At 38.1% G+C, this 14,384-nt stretch overlaps 1 protein-coding gene across 2 annotated transcripts in view; it reads right to left on the bottom strand.

Annotated features, from left to right (window-relative positions):
* RIT2 (Ras like without CAAX 2) overlaps window positions 1-14,384 on the bottom strand; it is a 173,024-nt gene that overhangs the window by 92,700 nt on the left and 65,940 nt on the right. For both annotated transcript variants that reach the window (XM_030237347.2, XM_050987014.1), the window contains one exon: window positions 11,302-11,375. In XM_030237347.2, coding sequence (XP_030093207.2) covers window positions 11,302-11,375 — 74 coding nt within the window. The remainder of the gene's footprint in view (window positions 1-11,301; window positions 11,376-14,384) is intronic.

Genomic DNA, 14,384 nt, shown 5'->3' on the forward strand with positions numbered 1-14,384 from the left:
CAGACCAAAGAAAATGCAGGGGCTCTGGCTTAAACACTGGAGGACAGAGATGGATTCCTCTCTTCAAGTCTCTACACTGCTCTGGTTGGGCATCAAACCCATCTCTCACAACCCTTTTTGCCCATTCTAGTAATGATTCAGGAGCAGTTCAAAGTGGGATTAGAATAAATGAGAATTAGCCCATGAGCTTGAAGTGGATTATTTTAATAATCAGTCCCTTGATTAATGATCAGTCAGTGTCTCAAGCCTTGTAATTACAGTAAAGAATTCTTGCTTCTGTTGTAAAACAGCAAAATCCCTTTTCTTCTGCAAATTTGTACTGGGGACCAAATGCACATCACTGACCATGGGAGAATTATGAAGATAAAAAAGATTCAGTCGAAGCTCCCAGCAGATGTATGGCTTTCTGAGCTTTATCTGACTGCCTTCCAGGGCAATATTACAAACTCCACACTGTACAAAATCAGGAGCCTTTTCTTAACTCTGGGAATGTATGAGGATAAAGCTCAGACAGGCACTGAAATTAATCTGTAGTTTAGAAGACAACTGGCAGCTCCCTGTTGAAGCTAATTTATTTGCATGGAAAGGGAAGCAGAAGAAGAAGAATATTCATGACAGGTGTTCTTTCTGGAAAAAACAGGTATGATATCCATTTCTGTTAGCTGCTGATTCTTAGGTGTTTTCCAGGTTAGCTCACCTGGGCAGAGTGATTGACAGCACCTCAAGATCTTGCCTGTGGGCAAGAAGATTGTCCAAGCTTAGAGGGTCCACTGCATGGATGATAAGCAACTTAAGAAACACAATCAGGCATGCACTGATTATGAAATTCAAGCATAGCTTTACATTCATGATTTTCACAAAATTTTGGCTGAAAACTTTCTAAAATTATTTTCCCCTCCTGATTTCCCCTGTACTTATGTTCCTCAGCAGAAATCTGCTGACTACAGAAACAGATCTTCAGTCCCAGAAAGGAGATGATGCTGCATTATACTTCAGTTCAGGATTCTTTCTGAAAACTAGTGTATTCTCATGGAAAGAGATGGATTCCTTCCCACTGGTTAATGCATGGCTTATCTCTGAATACAGAAGAGACTTTATGCACAACTAATGTTCTGAATGTAAAGAGAAATTAATTAAAAATAAAGATAGCAGTTTCTTAATATGGATTACTCAGTCAGGGTAATTCATGATGACATTGCTCTCATCTTCATTCAAATGAGTCTGAGGCTCTGAACTGGTATGTTAAGCTTTCACCCTGTCTGAAAATAAAGGATTTGTGACTTGATTTTTTTATTGACTTTAAATCATTGTTAGACAGGATCTATTTTCACCATCAGTGAAATCATGTTTTTTCCCACAAGTGGGTTTATAGGTTCAGGTTTTCCTTCTATTTTCAGCTGTGATATTGCTGCCCATGCTAGCTGGCACTGCTCTCAGTCACAGACTAAGCAGGACTAAGCCTGGTGAAAAACAGGTGTCAGTATTCCTTTGCATCCTGGGCACTGATGGATGACAATTTCACTGTCCCTTCCCTAACTGCAAAGCACTTCATATGCACTCACTGTTCTGTTTTCACATGTCCTGCATCATGACTTATGCAAAAAGATTGAACCACACCAGCCTGATAGAAAAAAAAAAGAGCAAATAAATGGAATAAATAAGGCAGAGAAAAAGACAGATTTGAGCAACTTTTGATAGTGGCGCCCTGGAAAATGCTAAGATAAACTCTGAAATGTTAAGCCTTGTGTTTTACCTGTGTAAGTAGTAGTAATTAAAATAATTATTGTATAATCATAAGAAGAACAATGAGAAACTGTACGTTCCTAGTCTAAGGTGGCTGTGCTTGGCTGAAATTTATGTATACTATAGAACAATGTAAGTTTAATAATTAACATGAAAGTTATATAACGGTAGAATATAAAAGCATATCCATCCCAAACCTATGTCGGAGTCAGATTTGGGTCTGTACCCTGACACCCAGAGTTCTTCAATAAAAGCACCTGCATATAATCTTTTCTGGTGGTTATGTGTTCCTGAACACTAACACTTTCAATAAAGTAACTCAGGACTACAAAATACAACATCACTGAGTGACCATTCTTTCTTAGTGAGGAACTAGTAAATAACCTGCATTGGCACTCAGACTCTCCCTCCAGATACAGCTTCTTTTCTCTAAGATTCCCAGTCTTCCCACTCTAATTGCCCTCCTGCTTCCACATGATAATATATTTACCAGTATTCTGCAACTGTGCCTTTGTTAACTTTATTAATCCTGCTCTTTCCAAGATGGTTTGTCACGTGCAGTAATGAAAAGATGCAGTCCATCACCTACCTGGGAGATGATATCTACTTTTTATTCACCCCTAAATATGGATGAAATCACCATATCACTTCTCCACAATGCCAGTAAAAATTCCTCAGTGCTACACTCCCTAACTCAGAGAACTGCCTTTTTCTTTCATATTCATGCTAATGGTCTCTCTCTGAGGGATAAACACCTTAGCAATTTTCTTCTATATGCAGGCACTGAAGCAATCTTCATTGTTAACTTCCTCTAAAACCCCCGTATGCATTTGGTTTATCATGCACCACACAATGCTTTCTCCCCCATTCTCATGGATATGCAAAAAAGAGCCAGTTTTCACCTTTTATCACAAATGCATCATAAATGGTTAAAGGGAAAAATTAATACCTTGGTAATTAAATTTTAGTGAACAGCAGAGATTAAAGGAAAAAAAAAAAAACAACAGCCCAGAGGTAATGCCTGGAGCTGCAAGCAAGGGCTTTGCAGGGGTTCAGACATGATCTTGCCAGCTTCTGTGGTCATCACAGGCTTGCCACCATCCCCAGAGAGGCCTTGTGCAGCCTTGCAGAAGTAAACCAGGAGGCTGTGGAGTCAGACACCTCATTGCTCTGATAAATGACTGCAAATTAAATTCTGGCTTGCATATATGCTCTCTCATGCTGACTGCCCTAACAAGTGTGCTGACCTTAAAAATTCCACAATACAGGGTTTTTTTTTTCCTGTTCCCTCCCCTGTGCCCTACTCACCAGCAGAGATATAATTTAATCTGAGAACCTGAAAAGGGGGGAAAGGAAGAAGCAAGCAATTTGCAGGGTGGCTGTTTTAGACTTTTGTAACATTTAATCAATAGTGCACTCATTTCTGCATCTGAAATTTAGCTCAGTGTTTATCTGAGGGGTGTGTTCCCTGGGGACTCCATAAATCACCACCAAAGGGAATGCAAAATACCTGAGTTACAATCCTGCATGGATTTTGTATTGCTTACAAAGTAAACTTGTGACATGAAAGGGCTGGGTTGTCATGTCACTGTGACTTCAGAACATGCTTTTTCATTTCCATGTGCACAACTACTTCTGAATAATTTTTATTGCATTAAGGAAAAACAAACAAAGAAACAAACAAAACTTGATGACAAAGTCAGAACTCTAAAAAAATAAGTCATGAGGTATCTTGGTTGTATCAGCAGATCCAACAGGGAAAGTGAAGGATTTGGGTAGACCTTGGAGCACTTTCCTGGAGGGGCTACAAGAGCACTGGAGAGGGACTTGAGAACAGGTCATGGAGTGACAGGAGGAGGAGGAATGGCTTTAAACTGATGAAGGGCAGGGTTGGATGAGATGTCTGGGAGAAATTCTTCCCTGTGAGGGGGTTAAGGCCCTGGCACAGGCTGTCCAGAGAAGCTGTGGCTTCCCTTGAAGTGTCCAAGGCCAGTTTGGGTGGGGCTTGGAGCAACCTGGAATAGTGGAAGGTGTCCCAGCCCATTGCAGGGGTTTTACAGTCACTTCCAATTGAAATCATTCCATGATTTTATGATCTTGAAAGAGACTGAGTAGCTTCTGAGATATGCCAATACTTTCCTACACCGGACCAAAGCTCATCTGCATGTCCAAAATTTAGAGGAGTCTGACTCCTTCAGCTTTGCCCAAGGTGTAAGTGAGGTACAACACTGATATCTGACACAGGTATAGTCAATGCAGCCACTGCTAAGCTTTTGATTTTTTGTCTTTATAAAAGATAAGATTGTTCCCTGGCATGGTTTGTCTCACATCATCCCACGGCTCTGATAATGACATGGAACACTCATGGAAAAAAATTTATTCTCCTCATCAAACAGGCACAAATTTAAAAACAGGCACAAAAATCTATGCAAGCTGTGCAAGCTTTCATCTATGGAAGTGAGAAAAATATATATCCAAAAATATAGCTTGCTAAGAAAAAAAATAAAAAAGAAAAAAACTTCAGGAAAATATTTCATATTTTCACTAATTATTTTATTGAGTCTCTACTTTGCTCCTCATTCCCTCTTTGAAGAACCTGGATTTATGGAATAACATTTCTCAGATTATAAAGGTAACAAACAATGGAGCTCAAAATTTGCTGAATTTTCTGTTTTTTTTAGAATGTTCTGGTTTTTTATTTGTTTGTTTGTTGGGAGTTTTAGTGTGTTTGTTTGCTTGGTGGGAGGGAATTTCACTTCCAGGTTATGGGGCTAAATTATTGAAACTCCAGCTTAAAAGATATTACTTGGCTTTAGGTTTTTTCATTCCCCTTCCTGCTGGCAGGAAATAAAAAATACATTTTTAGAAAGATTTTTCCAGCTTTTTTCCTTCTCATGTGGTTTAGCAAGTGAAATGTTTGGATGATTCTGATAGCAGTATATAATTTTTTTCCTTTTGTTCTCTTTGTCTGGAGACACCACCATTTAAAGCTTCAGAATGACATAAAAATCACTTAATTTTGAAAATCTCAATTTTTTGGGGACAACCTGTTTCTCCTATGAAGCATTAAAGCCCTGCTCTGCCAAAGGAACCATTTCTTGGTCATTTGTTCAGGGGAAATGGGCACCATGTGGTGCTGTAATATGTGCTTGTTTTCTCAGCATTCAAGCCAATTTTTTTAGTCCTGGGTATATCGTTATGGTGTGAGCTTTGTGAAAACTGGCGGAGGTAGAATTCAGTTTTCTGCCCACTGGCGTCCCTGGTTTGTGTGCAGCTGCTTGGTAACAAGTAGATTTTGACATAAAACCTCTGTAAAATGGAATTCCGGGTGAGATTATCTAGGACAGCCACATATATATATATATATATATATATATAAATATAAAGAAATCAGGACACACTTAGTGTATGTGCAGTGTCTGCTGGGATTTCAAAGTACTTCAGTACCGTTCACTGCTGTAAAGAAGAAAAGAAGAAGTGTACAATATTTTCCAATGATGGTAGAAAATAAAAAATTACATTATCAGCATCTTGTGGAGGACCTGGATGAAGTTTACTCATATGGAATGTGTTTATATAGGTGTTTTTCCATACAATGTACATTAGAACAAAACCAAACAACCAAAACCACCTCAAAGCCAAATTCAGTAAAATAATATAAAACAGGAACCACCCCAACAACAACACCAAAAGCCCACAAGAAAATACTGCAAGAAAGTCTTGGAAAGAAGAAAAAAAAACTTTCCAATTTTTTTTTCAAAAATTGTAATAATATATTTTCTTCTCTTATATGTCCTTATTGCATTAAAAAGAAAAAAAAAAAAAAATCTTTCAACAGCATCACTCTGTATTTATCCGGTTTTGAAAGTTGCAAGTTAGAGAAAGATGAAGAACAATGAGAGGGAAAGCATTTCAAGTGAAAAAACAAAAAGACTTTGTTGGAAGAGAACAGAACACACTGGAAAGTTTTCCACCACCTGCAGTACAGAACCACTGCCACTGACTTTGCTGAAGAGGAATGGTAGCAATGGGCAGGCAATTGGGGTTGTCAGACTCAATAAATGCTGATGTTCCCCCTAAATGCTTGTTCCCTGCAACATTTTATTGCACCTGTTTGACAGGATGATAAATGCAGGCCTAGAAATACAAACTGATCCACCCTTTATTGCATCATGATTCACTCCTGGACAGGGATGAAAAAGGAAGTTGGGAATCTTGGCTGCCAGTTGCCTGCTCTTCCTTTGGTTATATACTCATTTTTATCAGCATATGCCTAGATCTTTTCCTACTGAAGTCAAGGAATATTTTGCCAATGATCTGAAGGAAACTGGTGTCAGGTCCACAATTTCATCTGTGATTTACTGCAACTGTTTTTTCCACTCTGTGTCTGTGCCAAATAAGTGTTTCTCCACAATCTGTCCATTGGCAAATAAAACTGCTAGGTCAAGGGAGACATTTTAGCTCTTCCCAGAAAGTACAGAACAACTTGTCTCAAGACCCCAGGAAAATTGCAGTGCTATGATTTTATACTTTCTAAGTATGTTTTCAACAGCCTGTGGAACAGCATACAAAGAAAATAAAACTAATGCTCTTCTCACCTAATACACTGTGTTAATAGTTGCTACTTACTTCAATATCCCTGTGCTTTAAAAATAAAATGGATTTCATTTATGCACTACAGTACCTAGCAAAAAGTGCAATAAAATTATTTTCCCCTTAAAGGAACATGCTGCAGAGGCCCATTAAGACATAATTACTGCCAAAAAGGCATTTTACATTTCCTTGAGATAAGCTGCACTAGTGTACTTTGAGATTTCACTTCCATTGATTCAGGATTAGAGCAGCATGTTTAGATAATAAGCAGAGGGGTCTCAGATAACAGCCTGAGTGAATCATCAGACTATAGTGTTTAGTCTGAGAAAGTGTGTTTATCTGAAGGGCTCTTGGGACTAATACGGTTCCTCTTCAAAGCTTGAAGCAGGGGGCAAGAATCATAGTCCTGCAGGCTGGCAGGATAAACATGTCCTGTGATTTGCTAGCAATTTGAGAGATGGATTTCGGTACAGGGCGCACTGTTGTTGTCAGGTTGAAAAGTGTCTGCCTGGAAATGAATTCACGCGCACACAACTCCAGACAAAGGAAAATCTCCCTGAAATGGCATGCCATCACATTTTAGGGCCCATTTTTCAAGTCTCTGACTCACACCTGGGAAATATACTGGTGCACTAAGTTTATCATAAAAAGCTCACGTTTTAGCAAACAAAAATTGGTGCAATAATCTCAGAATGTATTGTCTCGCTGACAGGCACAGAAACCCATTTTTCCACATACTTGCCCGCTTTGTATCTGAAAACAATTTTTGCCTCTTTTACATGTCAGATCAGATTGTTTTCCAGTGAAGGAAACTCTGCTGCTCTTTTAGCGTTCGGCGTGAGGTCTACACAGAGAGATTGGGTAATGTGTCATACAGGGGAAAGCTGTGGCAAGAATAAAAGCTCCTGTGTCAGTCAACAGTCTATAAATACAGCAGGAGAGATAACTGCTGTGTGTGCTCCATGAGGAGCATACTTCTGGGCTCCAGAAGTAGCAACATATTTTTAAGCTAGAAGAGAAGGTGAGAAAGCGCAAATGAGCGAACAGAAGGTTTCTATAACTCCGTGTGGAGGCTTTTTGTGCGCGGTTGGAGCAGTTGGGGGTTGTCACTCTCTGAGAATAATTGTGAGGGGAGCTGAATGCAGAATAAAGCGCTTGAGGGCTGAATGTCCTTTTGTTTGCACCTGCAAGTTCGCTGGGAACCAAAGGGTTTGCGTCAATTTGGATTAAATGTATGTAAAAGCAGATTATTTTTATGGCGCATTGGTTAAAAAGAGGGAAATCCCAGAATTGCCTCTACCGACACTGCTTCCAAACTCAGTGGACAAGGGGTGAATTTCAAGGGAAAGTCACTCAAAAAATGTCCCACATGGGTGAACACGGAAATTCAAGCTATCTTTACAGATACTAATTTACATTTGCAGATTTCCACAAAGTTTTTCCTATACATTCCACGTGCCATATTGTAGCTAGCCTTGGGAGTTAAAAACTAAAAAAATAAACTTCCTCATTTTTATAAATACGACCTCAATTTCACATTTAATGGGTTTGGCTTTATTTGCTTTTCTTTTTTTTTTTTTTGTTGTTGTTGTTCTTTTTTGGGGTTTATTGAAATGTAGAGGCAAAATAAAAGGTTTTGGGTTGAGAATAATACATCTAGTTAAAGAGTCAAAGGCATCATTGATAACTAACCAAAGGAATTATTGACGGCTTCATCTAGATTCAGTTGTGCCACTGAAAAAGAATACCAGCATCATTTTCTTTGTTCATTTCCTTGCAGAACATCACATTTTCAAGCTTTTTTTGGTAGGAATAGCTCAGGTTAGGTCTGTGTATGGCAATCCAGCTACCAGGAGCTACATCAGTACTGTCTCTTGAAACTCTCTGAGGCATACATATTCTGTCTGAAGCTAAATGGGGTGAGCAAACACAGGCTGCCCAGCTGGCAGGTGTAGAGGGTGGTGAAAAGAAGGTGCAGTGAGTTCAGTGCAGCATAACTGCTTGCACCAGCCCTTACATTCTTTAAGAAAATGCCTCTTGTGCCTTCAGTGGAAAAACAGTATTGGAAGAGCACAAAAGGACAAATGACGGTGTATAAAGTATGTATCCAGAATCCACTGAGCATCAGTTTACTTCCTGAGATGAGCAATTGGTCTATGATATAGTGTCCATGTACATGCACAAGAGAAAAATCAGTAACCAGATGAGCAAGTTTATCAATGTTTTTGGTTTTTCCTTTGTTTGAATGTTGGGTTGTTTTGGTTTTTTTTTAATTTCAGAAAACTGAGAACATAAATGTATTTTTGAAGCACCATTTATGATTTAAATGCTTTAACTTCAAACTGGATCTACCATTTAAAGTATTGAAGATTTTCATGCAGTGTCAGGTATGAAATCACCCATGGGTTTTTAAGTCTTGATTTGACTATTAAAATCTGTGTTAATTATTAGTAGTTAATTTGGTCAGTGTTGAAATTCCTAATTAGTTCTTAGGTACAGAAGAGAAAGGAGAAACCTATTTTTTGAAACATGTCCTCCAGAGCAACAACAAAATACATTAAATTCAGTCAGTTTTACTATTGATTTCTTGTATTTCCCAAATAAGGATGAATCACAATTTTTGGCTCCTTGATCTCCTGAAGTGATTAAAGTCATTATTCAAAGTTGATGACAAAGTATTTACGACTGTGAGGACACCCAGACAAATGAGTTTTCCACTGCCTGATTTAGAAGCTGCAACACCATCTCCAATTTGACATAAAACCAAGGGAAATAAAAACAACTAGGCACCACCAAGGCACACATCAGCAGCAGCACAAATGGGTGCTTTGGATTTTTACCCTGAGTCACCAAAGTCAGAGCAGAATTTGTGTGAGCTTTGGTGAGAGCACCACTAGTGCTCTGTGAAGAAAGAGCCTATTTCAGCTGCTGACTTCAATGGGAGTTGGATTAGGTCTTGATTTATTCTGGAGCTGTGCAGGGCAGATAGAGAGGCAACAAATCCAAAGACATCTACAAAGACAAGCAGCTAAATCCAGGACACTTAGAACGGGCAGCTCCTGAAAAATCGTGGGAGGGAAAGTGGGAAGAACTTCCTAGTTATGCTGGGAATGTGTTTCGGTGAGACAATCTACATTGGAACAACAGGGGAATTTAAATTTGAGATTTGCTCATATCGAATCAACTTGGTTGATTAATTTCAACATTTCAACAGAAGTACAATAGCTATGCTCAGGCTGTAAAATGGCCTGGGATGATAAATCTGCTGAGCGTGGTGCTTCTGCATGCTACAAAGAGGAATGGATGAGGAAAAAGGGGAAGTTTAGATTGGAAAGGAGGAAAAATTTCTTTTCTGAAAGGATTATCAAGCCCTGGCCCATGGATGTCTGGGCAGTGGTGGAGCCACCATCCCCTGAGGGATTTAAAATCACATGTCTGTGGCACTTAGAGACATGGTTTAGTGGTGGACTTGGAAGTGCTGGGTTAATGATTGGGATCAATGATCTTAAAGATAATTTCCAACTTTTAAAATTCTATGATTCTATGAAACAGCTGCACCACATTTCATTACTTGGGCACCATGATATGCCATGGAAATCTAATACTGTGAATTGCTTGCTTTCTAATAGAGATAAAACTTAGAGATAAAACTCCATCTTTTTCATATTATTGTGCTCATCACCTTTCTTTGACCGAATTAATCTGATTTATTTTCTTACCTTACAACTGTTTATTCTGAAAAAATTCATAACCTTGGCAATCATATCCTCCTCCCATAAATTAAGAATAAGGATAAATAAATTAATAATTAGGAATTATTAATAAATAATTATAATAAATAAATTAAGAAATAGAATAAGTTCTAGCCTTTGCATGCAATCAAAATTTTTTTAAATGAATATAAAATTGCATATATGTGTAAATGACTGACAGTAGTTGAACTTTGAATTCTGGCAGCAGACTGCATTTCCCACCATTTGCAGTGCCTAGCTTAGGTGCATTCAAACTTCTAGGAAGTTAAGAACAAGGTTAGCCAGGCTTTTGCTTCCCAAATATTTTCTTGTTTATTTAAGGGTGTTTAAGTTCCTTTTTGGTTGTTTTGTTCCTGCACGAGGTGCACACACTCTATGGAAACTCAAAAACTACAAAAGCCTTCAAAGGGACCCTGAGGAAAAGATCAGCAAGTGGCAGCACTTTGATTAAACAGTAAAAATATCTAGAGGTAGAAAGAAAATTAACTGAGCCAGGGAGAAGAAATTATTGTATTTAAATTTATTCTTCATTTCTTCATATGAAGCTTAATTCCCCAACAGCAGACATGCTGTCATAGAATTGGCAGAATCAGGGGACTGTTTGGGTTGGAAGGAACTTTAAATTTCATCTCATTCCAGCCTCCTGTCATGGACAGGAACACCTTCCACTATCCCAGGTTGTTCCAAGCCCCATCCAACCTGCCAGGCATTGGACAGACACAGCTTCTCTGGAAAACCTGTGTATGTAACACTGTGGGTTACTTTTGGCATTTTCATTGTGGGTGAGCATTTGATATTTAGATATAATGTGGGGAGAAGACAAAATGTAACAAAATACTTAATCCACAAGTAGATCAGGAAATTCCTGTAATACAGGAAGAGAAGGAGGAATGAGAAAAATGTAAGACAAACAACACAATATTTATTAATTTCATTGTTGTGATAGATGTTCCTGCACACAAGAGAAAAAGAAACAAATATCTTTTTATCTATTGCTCATTTCAGCCTGTCTCCTCTGATGAGATTTGGAAGCTATGCTGTTTTATACTGCAGCACTTCTTTAATTTTTCCCTTTGTTAATTCCTCTATATTATTCTGCCACTACTTCCTTTATGCTTGAATAAGGAACTTTAAGCACTGTGACCCATATCTCTGAGGTTAAAATCTTTGAGTTTATCTCCGATTGAATGACTCTCATTGGAAAATTACTCACCTGTCCAGCAGTGTCTAGAATGTCCAAATAGGCTGGTTCATCATCAATTCGGACTTGAGTTTTATAGGCATCCTCTGAAAAACACAGTGCAGTTTTCTTAAGCATGTGAGTGGCTCAGAGAATGGAAAATGAAACAGCTTTGCTAGTTTGGAGTAGGCTTTTCAAAAGCTTTCCAATATGGCCCAACATTGTTTTATTTCAAAAGCTCCTTTTTGAAATCCTTTTGTCACTGAAAAGTATTAGCAAAAGAGAGTCTCTTCCATCACATTGCCTCAAAATACAAAAATTAAATTTTCCTTCCTTTAAAAAGGAAACATTTCCCTTTCTTTAAACCCAGTCCCCAGATGTTACTTAGGCCACAAAGATTCAGAGGCGTTGTGCTGGTGCTGTGCAACAGAGTGGTTTTTTACTTACCACAATGAAACATTCCAAGAGATTTTCTAGAAAACAGTTTCATTTTAAAGATTGTCTAAATTATTGGGACAAACTCCCTGTGGCTGAAAAGGGTCCTGGCTCGGAGCTACTATTTAAACTTCTGTAGATCTCCAGAAAGGCTGAACATAAAACTTTTTAAAAATAAATTCTCTAATCTGTGTCTTTACACTCATTATAGATGCAGGCAGAGGAGGAGGAATTTACTTTGTGGACCCTTCCCTCAGCTCATGATTTTGCTAACTCAATTTAGAAGAATATGAGCAAAGAAAGGGTGAACTACTATTTGCAGAAGCTATTTTCCTCACGTTATAATTTCATTCCCCCCTCAACATTTGTATTTTCTTGGTAAGATTAAAAGGCACGCAGATACAGGCCCATGTTTATACTTGAAATAGTCTTGGAAATTATCTGTGCTCTTTAATTACACAATCATGCAGAGCAGTCTGAGTGTTTTTTGTGACTGACACTGGAAGTGCACTGAGGCATGAAGACAAGACAAGTGCAATTGTTGAACCTGAGAAAAGTCATTAACCATCACGAGCAGGCTGGGACTGTCCTGAGTCTGTCCTAGCAGAAACCCTCAAGCTCTGCTGAAATAATATTGAGATTATAATATGGGATAATATGGCAGGTAGTCAGAGTACTTGGGACCTTCCAGTTTGTGCCATAATATATTTGTTGCATTGTACAACACTTTATAAAAGAGTGGGAAAATCTGCTTTCTACCAGCAGAGGGAAAAAAGAAAGCATTTGTATACCAGTCTGTATAACCTTAACTCAGCTCCCTCCTGTCCAGCCAGAGGGCTGCTGTCTTTTATGACATAATCACACACAGTATATTTTCCCCTTTACTTTAGGCCTCAATTCAGCAAATATGCACATGGCTTTCTTTAAACAAATACTTAACTCCATTGATATCAAGATGGCCCAGAGGCTTAATTAATTGTATGACATATTACCTTGCTGAGGAAACCAGAACACTCCAACCACCATATGTTTTGATTAATGGATCTTTTTGTAGGGATTGCTGAACAAGAAACTGTGTGGCAAAGTGGGACTATATTAAGGGCATTGGACTACTTGCAGTTTAAGTAATTTATTATGGCATGACAATGTAATCTACCTGCAGTAGATTGTCTTTCCTTTTTTTTTCCCTTTCTTTTCCATTAACCAAAAATTTAAAAAAAAGGCAAAATATTTAAAAATCAAGCATGGTATTTCCTTCACACAAATTCTATTGATACTATCAAGTATTATTAATGTACTTCCATACAAGTGGGTGTCCATTTGCATTACATTACTGCATACATAATTAACATATGACTTCCACAAATTTAGCTCCCATTCTTGGCTCTGCAGCTGAATTCTCTAAAGCCAGCAGTCCTACTTCCCTTTTTACTTTGACTGATATGAATCTTCATACAGAAGATTTAAAACTGTTAATGTGGAAAAAATATTCCTACTTAAATTTTACTTGGATAAAAATGAAACTAGATAAATCCTGTCTTGTTTTTAGTTCTTCTTTTTCTTTTTTTTTTTTTTTTTCCCAAGGAAAGGATTTACAAGTTAAGAGTTAGTTATAACTAAAAGATCCACTGGCCTCTGAATATAAGCCACAGCTTTTAGATGTCTACCCTGCTGAGCTACTCCAGGTGTACCCTGCTATAATGTCACTGTCATCAGTAAAGTTTCAGCTCTTAGAAGCTGGAGCCAGACTATCTTTACAATATTTTTACTTTGTAGACCTAACACTGATTGTAGAAAGACATTTTGTCATTCTCATTTATTTTGCTTTCCCTAACGACTGACCTTAAAATATTTCACAAAGAAATGTTAGCATCACTGTCCCATTTTCATTCTTGGTGTGTGCTGATGTCTTCTGTTGGTGGTAGAGAAACATGTTTTGATATGCTTTGACCAGGTTCATGAATCTAAATAGTTTTCTAAGCAAATGCTTTTCCCATGTAAGATTTTATTTTGCCCCAAGAAATGTCGTGATGAAACAGAAAGGAGACATGAGATTCCTTTGTAATATTCTCTCTGCCTATGTGCAAAAAAGCTGGATGGCACAGATAATATAGAGAAAAGCCTAAAAGTGTCCTCAGTTGGGGTGTGATAAGGGGTATTTTCAACCTTCATGTAGATGGAAAATAGGTGGGAGATTTAACCCCTAATTTTCTTCAGGCAGACATTTAAGAGGAAGTCTTTAAGTGAGTGCTTGCCAAAGAAATCACTGTCTTGAGCCAGCTCACTCATACCAGAGAGCAAATCATAGCACCCACTTATGAGCTTCACCTCCTTAATCACCTCCTGAATGCTCAAACACAGACACTCCTGTGAGGGCACTGCCTTTCCATTTTCCTGTGGAGTCACTGCTCTCCTGGGCATTTCATTCCTTCCAATGCAGCAGGAAGAAGCAAGATGCATAAATTGAAACCCCTTTTGGTTTCATAAATGAAACCACTTTCAAATTTCCCATATCGTGTCATAAAGACCAAGAGGAAGAGCTATACCACTTAGTTCTGCTCTACAATTAATACTTTTAAACTGGGATTTTGAAAGTAATGAAAAAATAGAGGTTTAATTCTATTTTCTGTCTATTACATGGGCAAACATCTTTATTTTACTTAAAATTGTGATGCAGAGGC

This window comes from Serinus canaria, chromosome Z (genome assembly GCF_022539315.1).
Source record: "Serinus canaria isolate serCan28SL12 chromosome Z, serCan2020, whole genome shotgun sequence".
In the NCBI taxonomy this organism is placed as follows: Eukaryota; Metazoa; Chordata; class Aves; order Passeriformes; family Fringillidae; genus Serinus; species Serinus canaria.